The 20,495-nt window shown below is 41.3% G+C and overlaps 1 protein-coding gene across 1 annotated transcript in view; it reads right to left on the bottom strand.

The window, feature by feature from the left end:
• MACF1 (microtubule actin crosslinking factor 1) overlaps positions 1–20,495 on the bottom strand; it is a 210,647-nt gene that overhangs the window by 162,513 nt on the left and 27,639 nt on the right. Inside the window, exons 3-6 of the mRNA XM_054691644.1 lie at positions 14,625–14,714; positions 12,494–12,589; positions 10,483–10,560; positions 8,028–8,120 (exon numbers count right to left, since the gene is read on the bottom strand). Of these exons, the coding sequence (XP_054547619.1) occupies positions 8,028–8,120; positions 10,483–10,560; positions 12,494–12,589; positions 14,625–14,714 (357 nt within the window). The remainder of the gene's footprint in view (positions 1–8,027; positions 8,121–10,482; positions 10,561–12,493; positions 12,590–14,624; positions 14,715–20,495) is intronic.

The raw sequence follows: 20,495 nt of genomic DNA, 5'->3' as shown, positions 1-20,495 counted from the left end.
CTTGACCTGAATGCTCTGATTTTTTCTTTATTTCAGAGTGCTAGGTATACACTAGTATTACATAAATCTGAGAATTGGAAAACCAATTTTGTCAGATTCTAACTATCAAGAATTTATTTCTTGGAAAAGCTATGCATCCCAAGACTTACCTTAAAACAGGCTTGGACAAAACCAAGAGACCAGGCTTATCACTATATGGATGTGTTATCCAAAACCCAGTTGGTCTCTGTGTTTGCTCATCTGAACAATGGGCACGGCGTGCAGACAGCACAGTTTATTTATACAGCCAACTTGCCCCACAGCTGTGAGAAGATCAAATTCATAAAATATTCATTCACTTAACAAATATTTATTGAGTGCCTGTTCTATGCCAGGCAAAGAGGACAAAAGACACAAAATCCCTGCCACTCTTAGGCTCGCAGACTACTGCAGGGATCCAGACATCAAATAAACATGTCAGATGGTAGTAGGTGTTATCCAGCCAACTCTCTAAGCCACACACAGCTTCTGAGTGTGAAGTGGCTATAGGGTAAGTGAAAAATTCAGGCTTTTCTCCCCTCCTGCCATTAGCATTAATGATGGATCCCTGCAGTCCTACATGCATGCCTGATCTCGGGCAGCTGGAGTAGGGTGTGAGCATGCATATGTGGGTGCACCCGGGCTGAGGTTGGGCTTATAAGGGTGGTGTCATGGGGACAACAGCGGAACCAAGAGAGGAAGGAGAAGAGTAGCAGAACAGGAATGAGAGAAGAACGAGAACACCAGAGAACCCAGAAAGAGTGAAGACTCCCCAGGGGCCAAGAGGCCTGCCAGCCTCCTGACCAACCCCCTCTACCCCACCCCCTACCCCGGGTAACCCTGCCTGACATGTGCCTGGTAAAAACTCAATAAAAGCCTGAAAAGCCACCAAGGGCTCCAGGACTCTCCTTTACCCGTCTGCTCAGATCATAGAGATCCTGCTCTGTGCCTTCCTGCCACTACAGTGGCCAAACGAAGGGAGAGCCCAACCAGCAACTCCAATTCCGCGTGGACCAAAACACTCACTTTGCTGTCTACACAAAGACACACAGATGTTTACTGCAGCAATGAATGCCTTCTTCCTACGATTAAATCATAAACTGCAAGTAGTTGTGCTGAACAGCTGTATAAGGTTCACTCTGTCACAGTTTATGTAAATCAGCTAAGATGACCAGAGCAGCTCCTCTTGTATCAATATGGACAAACCCCCAGAACAAAGTCTAGCTTAAAAAAACATAAAAAGGTTACATAAAAGGTACTATTAGAGTGAAATATAAAAACATAAGCAACAGCACATATTGTTTGTGAACACCTCACCTGTCACACATTGACATACATCAAATATCAATTCAGGATGTTTACGGTGAAGGAAGGGAGGGCAGGGGAAGCAAGCTGCTGTATCTGAAGTGTTCATTTCTTTAAAAGGGTGGGGGAGTCTGAAGCAAATTTAACAAAATAAACATCTGTTTAATTTAAAGATAACTAGATACACAAAGATCTATTACACATTTTTTGTACGTTCCCAAGTACCTGAAAATTGACAACTAAAAATGCAAATTAAAAAGAACCCCTACCAGTTAGCTCCAGTTTAGTACATTATCTCTTCAATACATGTTAAAACACTTTAGAGGGGCCTCCCTGGTGGCGCAGCGGTTGAGCGCTGGGTTGCGAAGCTGCCTGCAGCCTCTGCGGCGCAGGTTCAATCCCTGGCTGCTCCGCGGCCACCGCAGGAGGGTCCCACATGGCGCGCAGACCTCTCCTGCCGCCCGTTGCTCCCCTCAGCAGTGTACCTCGGTCCTTCTGCCTGCTCTGCTCCCCGCTCTGGCTCTGGTGAATTCTCTCACCCTCCCGCGCTTCTGACTGTACCCAATGCTTGTATAAATAAATAAATAAATCTTTAAAAAAAAAAAAAAATCTACCTGTTGTGCTTTTCAGTCTGTCTCTGGTGAATCACCCCCCACACCTCTGACCAGTACCCCAGTTCTTGTATGCATAAATAAATAAATCTTTAGGAAAAAAAAATAAAACACTTTAGAAACCATAAACTTCTTCATGAAATTATCAATATTACAGTCTCATCAGCAGTAGCAAAAATTTAAATTAGAACCAGTCTTTCCTTTAACTGAGTGCACCCTTGAGGTAATAACCACCAACTACATCTGTATTATTGTAGATGTCTATATCCACATCATTGTTCCATTTCATTAGCGCCAACAACAGAGATCAACATAATAACTATTTTACTGATCCCCTAACATTTGACAGTTCTACTCTGCACTTCTATTTGGCTGTATATAACATGTGTTCTTGGTGAGAACAGCTGGCAGTTGCTCAATAATAAAAGACTAGAAAACCATAACCATAGATAACTAGCAAGAGACATCACATCTTGTCTGACGCAAGACAGGGAGAATGGAGGCTCTAAACACATAATCCTGTATATCAGTCAGTTTGCAAGCAGGAACTTTCCCCCCACTCCCAAATACTACCTAATGTAAGCAAACACCAAAGCTTCAAAAACAGCAAAGAAAAGGAATTAGTAGTCAGTCACATCTGAGAAAATACTCATATTCGGGCAACAGAGCTTCCCACCATGGGAGGACAAAATAGGGGTTCAGCTATGCTGCAACAGCAAAGAGTAAAAATCAACTAGCCAACATGTGTGCAGAAGACAGGTTAAGCCAGTAAAAGGCAGCAGAGTGGAAAACATTGGGCTAAATCTAAGGCCTGGGAAGTTATACGGTCCATTAATAACTTTAACAAGTTGCTATCACCAATTGCTTCCAATTACTGAGAACATACAGTGTTCCATCTCCATGTCCCATACTTCCCTGATTCTTTAATCCCTATCAAGTTATTTTATTGTATACTTACTTTCCCAAATTAGTCAAACTGGACTAAGTCTGGGTCTAGTTCAATTCTGAATCTCCCACAGACTACATTAAGACCTTGTACATACTGGTCCTCTGTAAATGTGGAATTCAGTTAAAGAGCACATTTAAAGTAAAACCAGGGCCTCCCTGGTGGCACAGGGGTTAAAGACACAGTGCTGTCAAGCTGCCGCCAGCCACCTCAACATGAGTTCGATCCCTAGCCGGGAGCAAGCCACATGGCACAGCAGACCTCTCCTGTTGCACCCACTGCTCCCCTCAGCAGTGTATTTCAGTTTATCTGCCTCTTCTGCTCCCCACTCTGTCTCCGGTGAATCCTCTCGTCCCCCCACCTCTGGCCTATAACTCAGTTCTTGTATGCAACAATAAATCTTTAAAAAAAAAAATAAACTAAAACCACAAGGGTACCATTTCACACCCTCTGTGATGGCTATAATCTAAAAGACAGTAGCAAACGCTGGTGACAATGTGGAGAAACAGGAACCTTCATACACTGCTGGTGAGAATGTAAAGTGTTGCAGCCACCTTGGAAGACAGCTTGGCATATTCTTAAAAAGTCATGTATAAATTAACCATATAACCCAGCAATCCTACTCTTAGTTACATGTCCAAGAGAAATGAAAATATACATCCTTACAAAGGCTGGTACTCAGGTATTCATGTCAACATTATTCATAATAGCCCAAAAGTGAAAACAACATAAATTTCCATCAACTGCCAAACAAACAAAATCTATGGTTTATCCATGCAACACAATACTACTCAGCAATCAAAGAAATGAAGTACTGATAAAATTGCTTTGACACGAATGAACTTCCAAATGATCAGGCTAACCGAAAGAATCCAGAGACAGAAGAGCATGTATTATCTGGTTCTATTTATATGAAATGTCCAGAAAAGGCTGATCTATGAGACAGAAAAATAGATTAGTGGTTTCCTAAGGCTGAGGATGGGAAGGACAAATAACTGTAAATGGCAAGAGGGATCTTACCGGGATGATGAAAATGTTCTAAATTTGGATTACAGTGATTGTTATAAAACTCACTGAATTATACAATGAAAATGGATCAATTTTATGGTATGTAAATTACAGTCCAAAAAACTTGTCCTTAAAAAATGTATTTTCCTAAAATAAACAAACAATCGAATGATAATCAAAATGGTGTGTTATGTACAGTTAGCTAGCTGTAGGGAAAGGCAGAGGCCCCAGGGAGGGTGGAGTTGAAAGCAAGGCTCCTCTGAACACACCTGTATTTACTTCTTAAAATTTCTCTTTGGAATAGTGTCAATGGGTTTATAAACTTTAAATTGAAAGGGGAAAAAATAAATCACTAAAACTGAAGGCAAATAAAAACAAATGAATTTAATTCACGTACTGAATTAATGGCTTAATGATATAGAAATAATCTCAAATGACTTTAAAATACAACTTTGTGTACGTCCTTAGAAGATGGAAGTTCCTATAGTAAGAGGAAAAAGAATGCAAAGAAATCATAAGCTTCTCAGTAATCATATTATTAGTACTGATATTTTGATTCAAACATAAAATGGTATGCATGATTTTACAGGTATATGTATGTGTGCATGTGTGAAAAGGGAATAACATGCTAACTATTGCTAGGATCAAGATTTTTAGCATTAAAAAAATGGATTCAAATATAAAGTCAAACAAGTTAAAACTCTAATTCTAACTCTGAATTAGAAATATCAGTATTAATTCATGATTTTTTTAATGGAAAAATATGCATATATTGTCTAGTTCTGTCCACAGAAAAAGCCCAGCAACAGCGACCAAGCCTGTAGCACTTAGGCTGCGGTCAAAAAGAATCAGTTTCTTGGAGAAACTGCTGATTTCTCATCACACAAGAAATAACAGAAATTATCAAAGACTACTGGGCTCATGTCAAAGAGCTCAGTCAACTTTAAGAGGCTAATCTTAACAATGGAGCTCCAACAAGAGAGCTCTTTGAGTGTTAGGAGTAAAGATCGCTGTATTTGGAACACATTTAAATCTGTTAAAAATCCATGCAGTGAGGGCCTCCCTGGTGGTGCAAGGGGTTAAGACACACCCTACGAAGCTAACTGTAGCCACTGCAGCACGAGTTGGATCCCCGGCCAGGGAGCTACCCACATGGCGCAGCAGACCTTTCCTGACTCACCCGCTGCTCCCCTCGGCTGTGTATTTCGGTCATTTCACCTGTTCTGCTCCCTACTCTGTCTCTGGTGAATCCTCTCACCCCCCCACACCTCTGGCCTGTACTCCCATTCTTGTATGCATAAATAAATAAATCTTAAAAAAAAAAAAATCCATGCAGTGAGACTAAGAACAAAAAAATCAACAAAGAACTTTCCTTGGTCACCTTTGGAGAATCTTAGGGAACCAACTAATTATTGTGAAAACTGGCAAGCAGAGAGCTAAGATGGAAGCATTTGTCTTTTTATCTTGCCTTTCCTTGAAACTATTTCTCAGGGTGACTGATGAAGTCAAGTTCTTTTTTACAGATGTCTCCCCAAAATTTTTAAGGAATTGCAGAAGTTGAATATTATCATCTCGCAACTTCTAATGAAATAATGGAACTAGCCATGATGATCGGTAGCTGCTGAAACCACTAGGTGACGAGTTAGCAGGGAATGCAGGAGAGACGGATCAGGCCAACCACACCTGCTAATCTCAACATCCTGAAGACAGAGACAGCACACGTGACATGTCTTCTACATGCAGCAATGAAGGTCTATAACTCAGCGCCACCCCCCTGTTTCCAAGCCCCACCCCCCCCAATGAACCTGAATGTTACTGAGCCTCTGGGGTCTGGATCTAAGCCACCAATTTATAGGTAATACAATGGAGAGATGGGAGACATTGCAGGAAGACATCCCCAGAGATGCCATCAGTATCTCTATAAACCTTATCGGACAACAGACCTGATTTTCCTTAACAAATTGCAAGGGGCGCAGAGGAGAAAGGGAGAGAGAAATTTAATGCAATATGTGGATCTTGTTTGGATTCTTATTCAAAGAAACTTTTTTTTTTAAGGAGTTAGCTGGGAAAATCTGAACACTGAGCAGATATTTCATCATTTTAAAAACTTATTAATTTTATGGTGTTATAACATTGCAGTTGCTTAAATTAAAAGATTTTTATCTTTCAGAGATACACACAAATATTTACAGATGAAATTCTATGAAGATTGGAATTTCTTTCAGAATAGCCTGCTGGGACTTGAGGCGTGGAGCACCACATGGGTGAAATAATATTGGGATGATCTTGCCACTGCTGTACTACGTGAGGGGCAGATGAGAGATCTTTAGGCTCTTTCCTCTACTTTTATGAACGTCTGAATTTTCTACAACAAATTTTTCAAAAGAGCAAGAAAAAACTCCAGGAAAGAAACAGTTCCATTACCTCACCTCCTCTGTTAATTAAAAGTAAAATTTTAATTAACCAATTCAGCTTTTGTTCCTGGGCCAATGAGTTTCCCTTTTTTTAAAGAGATTAGTGGCGTTCGGGGTAAGGAGAGATGCAGTAGGTAGATTCCTCTTTCCTCACACTTATGAGACTCATTGGGCATCCACAGTGAGGGCAGGTTTGTGGCAAAATATGAACAAACGAAACAGTGTCTCTAAAAATACCTCCTCTGTACTACCAAGGAGGTAATACCAGTCCTCCGTGAGAGCTCAATCCAGGCCTTGTTCCCACCCTGCCATGGCACACTTGCCAGTTTCATGCTCCCATGTACCCCTATGCCTAAAGCATGTCTGAGAACCCCTTAAGGTTCCACAAAAATACATGTTACCCCACACTGCAGACTGCCAGCATTGGCTCCAAACCAAAGGCCCAAGAAATAAGCCCTAAACTAAAAATTTTCTCAGGTTCTAAGAAATTCTGGGGCACCTGCTGTTTGGTCTTTAACCAGCAGATGGTGCTAACTCCCAACACGGATGTACAGCTGCCTCAGCCCCTGCAGTTAGTGCCTTGAGATAATACATTAGCCTCTTTTCCCATCTGTCTAATAAGAGCTCTGTCTAATCCATCAGCCTCTTATAAAGCAGTTGGGTATGGGAGCTGCTGGAGAGAAATGGTTTTGTTTGGTTGGGCTAAAGTGATTCAAGGCAGCCTTTTTCTAAAACTAAGGCTACAGACACTTTTTTCTAGTAGCAATCTAAACTTGCAAAGAATTTGCCTTCTTAGGAAGCAGGGGGAGTAACAAGAAGGCCATGTGACCATGGGGACATTGCTAAGATGCCAGTGCTCCTGGGCATGATGGATGCTACAGGCTGTGCTTCTAAGCACATAAACAAACCCAGCGACGAAGGTGCTTCTGTGGACTGAATGTTTGTGTCCCCTCACGATTCTGATGTTGAAGCCCTAACCCCCAATGTTATGGTACTTGGACACAGGACCTTAGGGAGATAATTAGGGTTAGATGAAGTCCTGAGCGTAGAACAGCCATATGGGATTAATTTCCTTATCAACGATGAAGAGATACAGACTCTCTTTCTCTGCATGTATGCAGCAAGGAAAGATCATGTGAGGACATAACCAGTAAGAGGGCCCTTACTGAGAACCCACCTCGCTGGGTTGATCTTGGACTAACCAGTCTCCAGAAGTGTGAGAAATAAACCTTTGTTGTTTAAGTCACCTAGTAATTGCATTTTGTTAGAGCAGCCCAAACTGACTAAGATAGTGCCACAGCTCTAAGTTCTGTGGCTTGTTCTAAGATCATTAGAGATGAACTCTACATTAAAGCAGAATTATAAGTCTCTACCCCACCCTTCTAAAGCATTAAAACCAACATCTCTCCCCACCCTTCATTCTCTGAGTCTTTAAAGGGCCAGTTTTGACTCAGCTGAACAGACTTCTAAGGACCAGACTGCCAATGACTGGACCAAAAGCACAAACAAGCGAAAAGTCCTAGTTAATCATGCAAATGATTAGGAAGTTCAGGATTTAGGCTGCAACAGCTTCATCTTCAGGCCAGCCCTAACCACCCTTTCCAACCCCCACAGACACCCTTGCTCACTGTCCAATACAGAGAAGGAGGCCCCACGGAGGGCAGCTGCAATGTTTAAACCAAGCACAAACCAAGCAACAGTGATCCCAAACTTTGCAGACCCTACCTGGAAGTGCAAAATAATGGTCCAGATCAGGCCCAGGGTCAGCTTGGGGTTGCCATCTGTGATGTCATCATTGCGAATATTCACTAGTTTCACCTAAAAATTAAACAAAAGTTGATCTCAGAGTTCTGGGATGTTTTGCTTGAGTTTAGATTTTCATCAATCACAGTCAGTGTTGTTTTTGTTTTCTTTTGGTGTTTTGACACACATATAGATTTGCATAGCTATCGTCACAAAAGGATTAACAGGGGCCTCCCTCATGGAGCAGGCGGTTGAGCGCCACACTGTGACGCTGTCCGCAGCCTCTGCAGAATGGGTTCGATCCCTGCTGGCAGGCAAGAATCCCACATGGTGAAGCAGACCTCTCCTGTCTCGCCCGCTGCTCCCCTCAGCAGTGTATTTCATCAGTCTGCCTGTTCTGTTCCCCGCTGTCTCTGGTGAATCCTCTCACCCTCCCGAGCATCTGGCCTGTACCCTGGTTCTTGTATAAACAAATAAATCTAAAAAAAAAAGATAACTGAACCATGCCCCAAAAGGTTTACCTGATGTGGACCTTTTGAGGTCAAACCCCGACTTCACCCCCAACTCCCAGCAACCACTGTTCTCTTTCCAACTTTGCTTTTTCTGGAATGTCAGGTAAATGGAACCTTTTAATACTGCCTTTTCCTCACTTAGCATTATGCCACTGAGTTGCCAGTCTAAGCTGCTGAATATATCAATCATTTTCTCCTTTTTATTCCTAAGTAGTGTTCTCCTGCATCAACATACTACATGTGTTTATGCACCATCCACTGAAGGGCTTTTGGTTTGTCTGCCATTTGAGACAATTTTAAGAATAAAACTCTTCTATTCATGTGCAGGATTTTGGGAGAGCACATTCTTTCATTTCTCTAGGGTAAATTTCTAGGAGTAGGCTTGCTGGTCATATGGTGTTTAGTTCTATTAGAAACTGCCAGGCTATTTTCCAGTGTGATTGTGCCATTATGCACTCCCACCAGCAAAGCAACCTTGCAAGCACATGTGGTCTTGTGAGTTGCTCTGTTATAAGTCATCACAGCCCTTACTTTTTCCTTTTTCAAGGTTAAGAAAGACAAGTACCTCGTCCCCCTCACCAGTCTTTGCCCTGTTTACACCTCTATTTTCCCTCCCTGGTCTCAGAGCTCCCATCTCCCCATGCCTTCCAGAGCAGCCTCCAAGTCTCCTACCACTTTTCATTTATCAATTTATTTCAGCAAGTATTTATTCAGTACTGATTTGCATTCATTATGACAATGATGCAGATACTGAAGTTGAATGAGATCATGTCCCCTGTCTCACAGGGCCTACAGTGTATTACATCAGTGAAATAATAAAGTAGAAGGAAACTGTTATGGGGTTACACAGAAAGAGAATTCCTATAAAATAAACTTAAACAAATTTTTTTAAAAAAAGAATTACAATATTAAAAAGAGAGAGAGAGAATGCCCCAAGTTAATGAGAAGTGCTGATAAGAGTAACAAAAATGGACTAACTTCAAAGGTATACATTCCATTTGATGTCATCTTGACCTGTGCTGTTACCTGGCAACCACAGCTATACCAAATCTTTCCCATACAGCTCTCTCTAAGCAGATGAACACACTGACTCCCTCGCCATCACAAACTATCTCTGTGCCTTTATCCCTTTCCTCTGCCCCAGAGAAATAGGCATTTTCCTTTTCATTTTCAAAGACAAGCACTGTGTTCTGTATTCTGGATCCTATGCCTCCATCCCTGGACTTGCTTCTAGTCAACAGGAAGCAACAGGTGGAAGGACAGCGTGTGGAAAACAGCATGCACAGTGCAGGAGGACCAACAACTTGTCAGGAGCCTGGTTTGCTCTCATCCCAGCTACACTCTCACTTGTGCTTTGGGGCGAGTCTAGGCCCCAGTCTCCTCGTCTAGAAGTGAAGACCCTGGACTAGTAGATCTCTACATATCCTCCTCACTCTCGTCTTCAGTCTTCCTCTCTTCACTGGTTTCTCCTCATACGTCTAAAAATATGTTGTTGTCTCCCTTTCTCATCTAGGGAGGGAAGAACTTCTTTAAAAATCTAACATCCAGGCCCAATATACTCTAAATACTTCTCTGTTCTACTAAAATTGTTGTCTTCTTACATCACTGATGCTAAGACCCTTCCCTATGATCTGCTGTGGTGGCCAACGGTCCAACCACCCTCATCTAGTTTTCATGATGACACAGGACTCCGGCTTCCCCTCTTCCTGGATGCTGGGCCTCTTCCCATGTTCTTCACCGTTTATCTTTCATGTTTGCTATGACCCCCACCTAAGGTGGGTCCATAAAGTTGAATCTTTAGCATTTTGCTTTTCTTATTAACATTCTCAGCAACCACTGGAGCTACCAGAATGCTGAGGACATCCCTGAATAGGGACAGAGGCCAACACCCCCTGCAGCATGGGGAACACACAGGATCATCTTACCTGTCTCTGCTTTAGAAAGTCCAGGGCGATCTGCACATTCTGCAGCCTATGAAAACGCATCCTGCCCTTCTCCCGGGGCTACAAAAAAACAAACAAGGGATGTTAATTTTAGTTACACCAATTTCCCTGTGCAGGCCCCTTTCCTCTTTCAAGGACTGAGGGACCCTAAAGAACTTCCAGTGGTGGAAGCCAGGTGTGGGAGCACACACAAAGCAGCCTTCTGAGGCAGGCTCTGCGCCCCTCCCCTGCGCAGAACCTGTTCCCACTCGCCCCCTGAGCACACAGGGCCTTCTGACTGCGAACACTGGACCAGGGCTGCAGCTTCTCCACAGGTTCCTCTGCAGGTGTACGTGGCATAACTTGAATCTGGATGTGAGGTTAATGGGAACAGAGATTCTGCTTCTATAGCTCTGAAAGCGCTTATGTATAGGAATGGTGGAAAGCACTAACTGCATATCACACGGTAATGGACAGAATCAACCTTATCAGAAACCTGGCAAATGCAACTGGAAGTAAGCATTTTAAAACTGGGGAGTAGGGAGTTACACATGTTCAATCAAAAAGTGAAAATTTCTAAATGGAGAGGCAAAAGTCAGGAAGAAACCTATTTTCCAGGAAAATGGGTGTCAATGTAGGAAACACCCAGAGCCAACAAACCTTAGTGATAGAAGGCTATTCAATATCATACTACTCCAGAGAAAAAAAAATATTTTTTTCCAGTCACTCAACCCTGGATGTCACACAAATCACAGGAGAGAAACCCACCCCCCCTCAGCACCTCTGGTGCCATCCAACCAAAAGTGGGTGACGCCTGCTTGTCCACTGGGGACATGCGGATGGCCATCTATCTCTGGAACGTTTTCTTCTCCACACTTTTGAAAACTGCTTTTATTTCATTAAAATTGGGACTAAAACATCATTGCCATTAGATTATGCCCAGTTCATCTGTAAATGTTAAACTGGTCCTAACTGAAGGCTGGTGAAATATCAGGCAGCCCTGTTGTGGGTTCCTGCACTGAGGAAACACTGTCCTGGGTGGACATGGGCACGAACTCCGTGGGAGACGGGGGTGGAAGCGCCTCTCTGGATACCTCCCACCACACTAAGCAAGATCCTGTACAGGCTCCCAAGATCCTGTACAAGGTGCTGAGGCCTCTCTGGGCAACAAGATATCTTCCTAAAGCAAAGAATTAAGAAAAACTTTTTTGCCAAGAAATTCTTCTCAGCCAGTTCAGCTAAATTAACTGTGAATGTGACAGAGGATGACAGATCCTGTGAAATTGAAGATCTGAAGGTACCAGAAAGGGAGATCAGTGGAAAGATGACTTTAAGAGGACAGGGGATGGGGACACTGTCTGATCATACTTCTGGAGACAGACCATGGGCTAAAATTTAGGGTCTGCAAGGTAATGCCCCTTGTACACACATTAATCTTTACTCCTTCTGGCCCCCACCAAAAATAAATACCCTAAGAACATGCAAGTTAAATCTCTGTCCTCTACAGCAACCAGAGATATTGTTAATCACAGCATAAAATCTCCATGCAGTGAGTGGCTCGCAAACAACAGGCTGTTTTGTAAACAAATGACACCTTGTGAGGTGAGAATCTGAAGGCTGGAGAGAGCACACCAGTTAGTCTGGGGTGTGGAGCTGTGAGCGATTAACTGTCATGCTATCAGCTAAACTTTCCACAGTTCTGCAACCTGGGCTCAGACAACACAGCAAGGCCATCAGAAAGCTTTGGGTCTCCAGGTCACAGAAGGACTCGACATCTCCAAACACCATTATTCTTTTGTGCCAGCCATTCTTAGATAAGGAAAACAATTCCCAGTCCAGGATCATCTAACGGTGGCAAGAGGCACAATTAGTTTTAACCACTTTCTCTGGGCCCCGCATTCTCAGGTGGCTAAAGAAGGCAATTGGAAACTGAGCTACTTGGAGACCTAGAGCACCTCAGACTTTCTGATGGCCCTGGGTGCCAGCTGGGTGCGGCATTCCCAGGAGGACCTACTACATCATCATCATCTTCCTCTTCCTGGTCCTCACTGTTTGTGTGGCGCCAAGAGGGCATGCTCACCAGACGGAGGGTCTTCAGCCCTGCTGGCTCCTTTGGCCACCAACCAAGGCAAAGACAACACAGAGTAACAGGAAATTCACAACACAAAAATGAAAAGAAAATGAATGTAATATTTAAAAAAAAAAAAAAAAGATGAAAGTACCCTCCCACCTCCAAAAATGATGCAAAACCAAATCAAGACTAGAGCAGATGGTTACACTGAGCACTGCTAATGCTGAAACATCTTCAGTTCTCCATGGCCACCCACCCTCTCTGCTTTTGTGATTCAATGAAGGGAGAAAGAGGTGATGAGAATAACCATGGATGAGATATTTGGCTGTTTTCAGTGAAAAAGGTGATCTCCTAGTAACATCTCCCTAAACACCTGTAAGTTTTCAATGGTTAAAAAAGACATTAGAGCGGAGTGGTTTTAACCTGTTTTGTAAGTAACGTGACCAAAAAGGATCACATTTCAATGTAAAATCACTATAATCTCTTCAAATATACCAGTCAAATAGCCTAAATTATAAGGTTGTAAGCTGTGAGGAGGGAAGTCTAGCACAGCAAAATGAAATTCTGATTACTTATAAGATTTACAAATGAGGACCAGAGTTCATTCTAGTTCAGAATCTACCATGTGGGGGTGAATAGTTGGCTGTGCTAATAAAGACATCTGTCAGTGTTAGACCATTAAAAATGATAAACTAACTTTTATTGCAAGGCAAAGGGAAAAAATGTGAAACCAAAACAAGTGGCCCAGGGGAAGTCAAACCCTAATCCTAGAAGAAGCTGAATATTATTTAAGGAGTAAAGTCTAATGTGCCAACTGCTGTTCTTGAAACACAACAAACAATGACTAAGAATTCACCAAAGGCAGTGTGTGGGCAGAGCTACATAGACTCTCCAGGCCGGGCACCTCTTCAGCTCTCTCCCCACAGAGGTTTCCAGTACTCATCCCTGGATTTTTCTAAATGAAAACCATGCTGTCTGTGAGGCTAGAGATCGAACAGGAATTGCACAGGATCACCTGCTTCCACTAGGCTCAAGACAGGAAACAGCGGGCTCACAGGGGAGGTGACTTTGATCTGCAAACCAAGCTTAGGAATATCATCTGAACAGCCCAGAGGCTCAGACAAGGTTTGTCTTCATTTTGTAGGTGTTTCCCATAAGTAATGTTTAATACATTTTGGGAGAAAGTGGGTCTATTTAATTATCCACAGAGCCCAAATGTACTGCATCCAGGGCTATGCTCAGACGTCAACTTCAGCACTTCTCCAAATCTGTGAGACCCGGTGAATCACAGAGAAGGGAGAAAGTGAGGCAAACTGGGAAAAAAGAATTCAATACCTGGGCTCTTAAATGTAAACTTCAGGTCCTTATTTGAAAACATAAAACAATTTCATGATAGGAAAAACAGAGTCTATGTAGACTACAAACAAAAATCTAGGGGAAAAAATACGCCTTATTCAAAAATCTTTAAGTGCAAACCTACTATTCTTGAAACAGTGGTATCTACAAACAGATAAAGAATGAGTAAGGAGGACCTCCCCAGTGGCGCAACGGTTGAGTGCTGGGTTGCGAAGCTGCTTGGGGCCTCTGTGACGCCAGTTCGATCCCTGGCTGCTCCCAGCCCACAGGAGAAGGGTCCCACATGGTGCGCAGACCTCTCCTGCCGCCCGCTGCTCCCCTCAGCAGTGTACTTCGGTCCTTCTGCCTGCTCTGCTCCCCGCTCTGGCTCTGGTGAATTCTCTCACCCTCCCGCGCTTCTGACTGTACCCAGTGCTTGCATAAATAAATAAATAAATGTTTAAAAAAAAAGAATGAGTAAGGAGAAAACATGCAGATATGAAAGGAATATATAATAGATACCTGATTCCATCAAGAAATGAATATATATGATGAGATGAAAGTACATCATGTGTAAACTCTAAGTCTGAGTTAGAAATTAAGTGCACCAAAACTCTTCCTGTACTTCCCCCTGTGTAACAGGGCACCGATGCCACTCTCCTGGTGCTGGAGAGTGGTTGACACGTCACTCACAGGGCACGCCTGTGAGGTCACTAACTAGGAGAAGAGAGGCGCTCACCAGCTTGATGCCCGAGAGGACCTCCAGCAGAGAAATCAGGTTATGGCCATCCCGCAGATCTTCATACAGGTCGTTGATGTGCTTGCGGACCTATGCAGGAATGTGAAACAGATTGATTTTTATTTGATCTTGAATGATCTTATTATCTACACAAGACTCTGGTTCAAGGTAAATACAAATTAAATAATCTGAATTTAAAAAATCTGGAATTTTCAGGTTGGAATACAATGCATATGGGAGAGTACTCGCTGAGAGAGAGAGAGAGAGAGAGAGAGAGAGAGAGAGAGAGAGAGAGAAAGAGATTGTTTTTATTTGAAGCCAGATCTATTATACACTCCAGTCAACCCTGAACAATATTCTAGAAAGGTTGGGCAAGGAAATGAGGACTTTTAATAGTCCTGAAACATCTGAGGGATTATTATGGATCAATCTTGATACAATGGCCAGTGATGAACAGGTGGGTCAATCCAGAGTCAAAAAAGCCTTCCACGGGGATACAAAGGAAACTGAAATGCAGGTACCCAGTACATCTCTAATCCAACCCTTCTCTCACCAAATATTTCTAATCATGAATTTAAAGATATTTTCCTTGAAGAAAAAATAATTCCAATTTTATAACCAAGAACTTTGGAAAAAACAGATCTCACTTTGGGGAAATGTGTGGTTAATGTCAATGTCAAACACTGCGATAAATGTTTTACATGTTCTTGCGTCTTTCCCCGGCATCTACAAGGTGGGTGTTACTGTTATTCTTCCTGTTTTATACATGAGGAAATAAGGTGCAAAGAGTTTAGTAACTTGTCCAGGGTCACCAAGTGAAAAACTTGACCTCCATTTGGTCTTTTTGATTTCATTTAGCTTTTAAAAAATTATATATTTTAAGGTAACTTTTCTTACTATCCTGTTAATTCTTTGATAGTACAGGATTTCTCCCCTCAATTGTGGTCGCCATAGTCAGAGCTCCCTCGACCATAGTCTGTTGTGCTTTTTATTACTCCCCCATACTTCATTCCTCCCCCCATGATTTAGTTTTTGCCTTTGACTACTATGCTTTATAATCAGACATATTTTGTTTTATTTATTTAATCTAAAAAACTTCTCAGTGAAATTTATTACTCTGGAAAAGAAACCTGAGGGAGGCCCTGAAAAGTAAGGCACACGTGGGCCTAGTAAGTGGCAACAGGTGTTCTGATTCCAAGTCTAGTGACAATTTTATTTATTCATAGAAGATCTGAGGTGTATGCCAGAGGTGGTGAGGGTAGCGGTGGAGGTGGAAGGGGTGGGGAGAGGATTTACCAGACACAGAGTGGAGAGCAAAACAGGCACATTTACTGAAATACACTGCTGAGAGGAGCAGCAGGTGAGGCAGGAGAGGTCTGCTCTGTGTCACATGTGGGTCAACTCCCTAGCTGGGGATCCATCCAACTTAAGCCACAGTGGTTGATAGCGCTGAGACTTAACCCCTAGGCCACCAAGGAGGCCTCATGACAATTCTATTAAGCAATGTTCATGACACAGAATCAGAAGACAACTGGAAATTATAAGGATCAATTTCCAACACGAAGTATTCTCTAGACAACAGTAGAAAGGACTGCTTTCAGAAGGAACTGCCGGCCACTGGACGTTTTTAAGTATAGATGAAGATAGACGTTTGAGTAGAAAACTGAACTACAGTCCTATCCAATTGTAATATTCTAGTATTTAAAACAGACTGGGTATCAGGAAAGAGAAAGGTTGGAGATATCTGGGGAAACTTCTGGAAGAGAAAGGATCTAAAAGATTAGAAAAATGTTTTGGTAGGAAAAAAAGGTGGGAAAAGCATGTAAGACTAGGTGTAGGGGTGGAAATATGCAAGGCATGTGTCTCTATATGTGTGTGCAAAGGGCAGATTACCCAGCTGGAGAACACTGCTCAGGGAGAATCAGATAATAGCTTTCACACATTTAAATATTATTTCTTCTTTTTTTTATTATTTTTTTTATAGAGGCATGTTTTATTTTTATTTATTTATTTGTTTGTTTGATGGTTTGTTTATACATGCACTGGGTACAGTCAGAAGCGCGGGAGGGCGAGAGAATTCACCAGAGCCAGAGCGGGGAGCAGAGCAGGCCTTCAATCTGTTACAGTATCCACAATGTACTAGAAGACACAGCACACTTATTAATCTGCAATATTAATATTTTCTTCTCCATTTTAAGTTTAGACAATAAACAAAATATCTAGGTCAGACTGTAGCCTTTGTTGATCTCTACAGTGTGTAAATACTACCATGACCAATTTCAAGCTACTAATATAATATCACTAAATGTGATGTTGGAAAGAAATGTATAGCACACCATTATCTACTATTTCCATCATGGAAATAATTAATCTCCAGAGCATAGACAATAATAACATGTACCAAAATAATTATGAAGTAATGAGTTTTGAGAATTTATTACCTTTATCTTAAATAATTTATTTAATTGTAGGTATATATAATTTAATTTTTAATAATAATGGTATTTAGCAATCAGCTCACAAAATTCATGAAAATTTAACATTTGGCTCTCATGAGTCCATACATGCCATTGGCTTGAAGATTTCAAGGTTTCAAGCTTGGGACCTGGAGCAACCACAGAGCACCACTAACAGAAGTAAGCAGGTCAGGAAGGTTGGAAAGGGAGTAGATTTGGTGAGCTCAGTTTTAAATGTGCTGAATTTAAAACAGCAGCAAAGGAGTTACAAATGGAAATGTTCTTGAAGCAGGAAATACCGGAATTCAATCTGGGTCAGAAGACTACTTAAGTTCATAAGTCATATGCGTAGAGGAGCTAGCTCAAGACATGGGAAATGCTGGCGTTTCTGGGTTAGGGGCAAGGAGAAGAACAGATTGCTAAAGATTGAGCCAGAGGAAACAGCCAAAATTAGAAGGGAAGAGGTGGAAAAGCAGTCAACAAAGGGCAGGGCCGGAAGAAAGACAGTGAAAGGAGCATACGTAAAAAACCAAGAACACTATAATCAAAGAAGGGCTTATCACCAGTATCAAATGTTACAACTATACAAAACCTAGATGAGGACTACAGAAGGGTTCTTGAATCCTCCCACAAATAAGAGTATTTTTTATTCTTGAGAATAATTTTCTAGAGAATGGTGAAATGTCAATAAGATTATAAATGAATGGTAGCTTTTTTTTAAAGTTAAAAAATATTAAATACTTGATATTAAGAGCTAAGAAGAAAAAGGACATCAATGAGGGGTTTATTTTTGACAGGTAAGGCTAGCAAAGACCACAGAGATCAAGAGAAGCATCGAAAAATTACTTAAATAAATTACAGTAGGGCTGAGGACCAAATGAGATCATGTTATCAATAGGATGCTAAACACTGGAGTATTAAAAAGAAAAAGGAGGCACTTTGAAATGTAAAGTTGACTTCACACCAAGGCTCTTTTTTTCTTCTGAAAACTTCCAGTTATGTTTTAACACCTGTGAATAGCAAAAATTAACCACACCTTACAAGATGAGGAAAAGCATGTGTCTCTCAATATTTGACTGAGTATAATAACCAAGTAACTATGACAGCAGAGAGACTGGCAGGTGTAATGGGGGAAGGGAGAGCTGCGAGTTAGTTTTTCCTGGAGAATTTTCAACAATAGGAAAAAAAAGTCTTGAAATTTTTCAGACGCAAAGATAGGATTCAGAGGTTCAATTAAAACCCAAAGATCACATAGCTAGGAAATGGCCAGGCTGCTCAAATCCAGGCCCACCCTACTGCACAGTCTTTAACTCTTCTGCATGTACTAGGTTGCCTCTAAAGTTTCCCACAAATCTCTTAAGCATCAGAAGTTTTACAGACAGTCGAGTAAAACTAACTGTGCTCAGCATTCATCAATACCTGTTTTTTTGCGAGAAATGATGATGCTATTCTGTCAACAAATAAAATGAATGGAAAACTACCCAGGTCCTTGCCAGTTTGCACTACCTGTGAAAATCAGAATTAGTAAATGTCTTCTAAGAATCTATACAAGTGAACAAACTCAGGAAAAGATGCTCAGTGTCATTAGCAATAAGAAAAATGGAAATCAAAATTATAGTGAGATATCACTTTATAGCTACCAGGATGGATAATGAAAACCACAGACACTAAGTGCTGGTGAAGATGAGGAGAACTGGAAACTTCGGGCACTGCTGGGAGGAATGTGTAATGATGTGGCTACTTTGGAAAACAGCTAATTCCTCAAAAAGCAAAAACACAGGTTACCCCATGACACAGCAATTCCACTGTAGATCTATACACAAAAGAACTGAAAATACACGCCCACCAGCAGGAACATTCATAGCAGCAATCACTGCTGTAATGGCCACAAAGTTAAAATAACCAAAATGTCTATCAATTGATAAATGGATAAACAAAATGTGGCACAACCATACACGGCAACATCTTTTGGCAATAAATACTGATCTGTGCTATCATGTGGATGACACCTGAAAACATTAAGCTAAATGAGAGGAGCCAGTTACAAAGAATCAGTTACAATAGAATCATACCTTATGATCCCATTTACATGAGACATCTAGAAGTCTCTAGAGAGACAAATCTACAGAGACAGAAAGTCAACTGGCGGTTGCCTAGGGCTGTGGGGAGAAACTAAGAGTAGGGATTAAGGGTGATGACTAAAGAGTATGGAATTTCTTTATGGGAGGGTGATGAAAATGTTCTAAAATTGATAAGATGGTGGTTGCACAACTCAATATACTAAAAGTCTTTGAAATATATACTTTAAATAGGTGAACTGCATATGAATTAAATCTCAATAAAGCCATTTTGAAAAATTAATGAATGGCTATATTTTGAAAGACCAAGTTTGCCCTGACTCAATCCAATCCTCACCAAATCCCATGTATTCCTAAGCCAAGGAAAGCTTTGTTCTACCGATTTTTCAAAGAATGGCACAGAAGGTGGGAGGTGGGTGTGAATAAAAAGCTTTCCCCAATCTTTGAACGGCTTTAGCAAAGAGAATAAAATGCATTTAAGTGCTTAGAATCAGAATCTGAGCCCATAGGGACTTTAAAGATTATTTAATTCTAACACTCCCAGTTTATAGACGAGAAAAGCCTTGCCTACAGAAGTTAAATAACTTTGTAAGATCATTTAGCTGGGACGCCTCCAGCCACTGTCTCCTGATTCAGTGCTCTTTCCCTTCACAAGGCTTCCATGATGTTTGAAGGGTACAAATGACATATTATCAACATTATTAAATTATAAAGGAATCCCTGAAAAAGAACCAAGGATTGCCATATAGTACTCTTTGATACCTGCAGAAAATCTGATATAAAGAAGTTTCTCTCTAAAACTGTTAAAACACAAGCAGCTCAATGTCCATAATCCAAACTATGATGAAGAGTAATAAATCAGTCCAAGGAGGAAATTTTAAAAAGAAAAGTATGTTATTTATGCTCATCTACTTATATGAAAAGATACAGGAGAAAGCAAGAGTGAGTGAACTTGGTAGTTTAGGATGGATTTCTAAATTTTAAGAGGACAATTCAATATTGATTCAATGGCCAAATTTATCCTCAAGAAAAAGCCTAGAGATTAAAAAAAAAAATTATAGTTTTTCTAGACGTTTCACTCTGGAAAAAAAAAAACTGCTCAAATGCAGGGAGTCAGAGTGAAGATTTGGAGGGCCCACTGGAGTAAGCGGAGTGAGAAAGGGGAGCAAAATGCGAGACTCCTAGTGATAAAAGTTCTATAGTCTCCCGGTATTGAGAAGTCCTTAAATTTTGAGGAATCCAACAGTGATACCAGCCAGCTCTAATTAACAAAGCAACTCTCAGGATGAGGATTCTGAAATCCACAAAGGATGACTCTACTGAATAAGCAGATATGT

This window comes from Talpa occidentalis, unplaced genomic scaffold (genome assembly GCF_014898055.3).
Source record: "Talpa occidentalis isolate TD23 unplaced genomic scaffold, MPIMG_talOcc4v2.1 talOcc4.9, whole genome shotgun sequence".
Lineage (NCBI taxonomy): Eukaryota > Metazoa > Chordata > Mammalia > Eulipotyphla > Talpidae > Talpa > Talpa occidentalis.
This window is presented reverse-complemented; position numbering and strand designations above follow the sequence as displayed.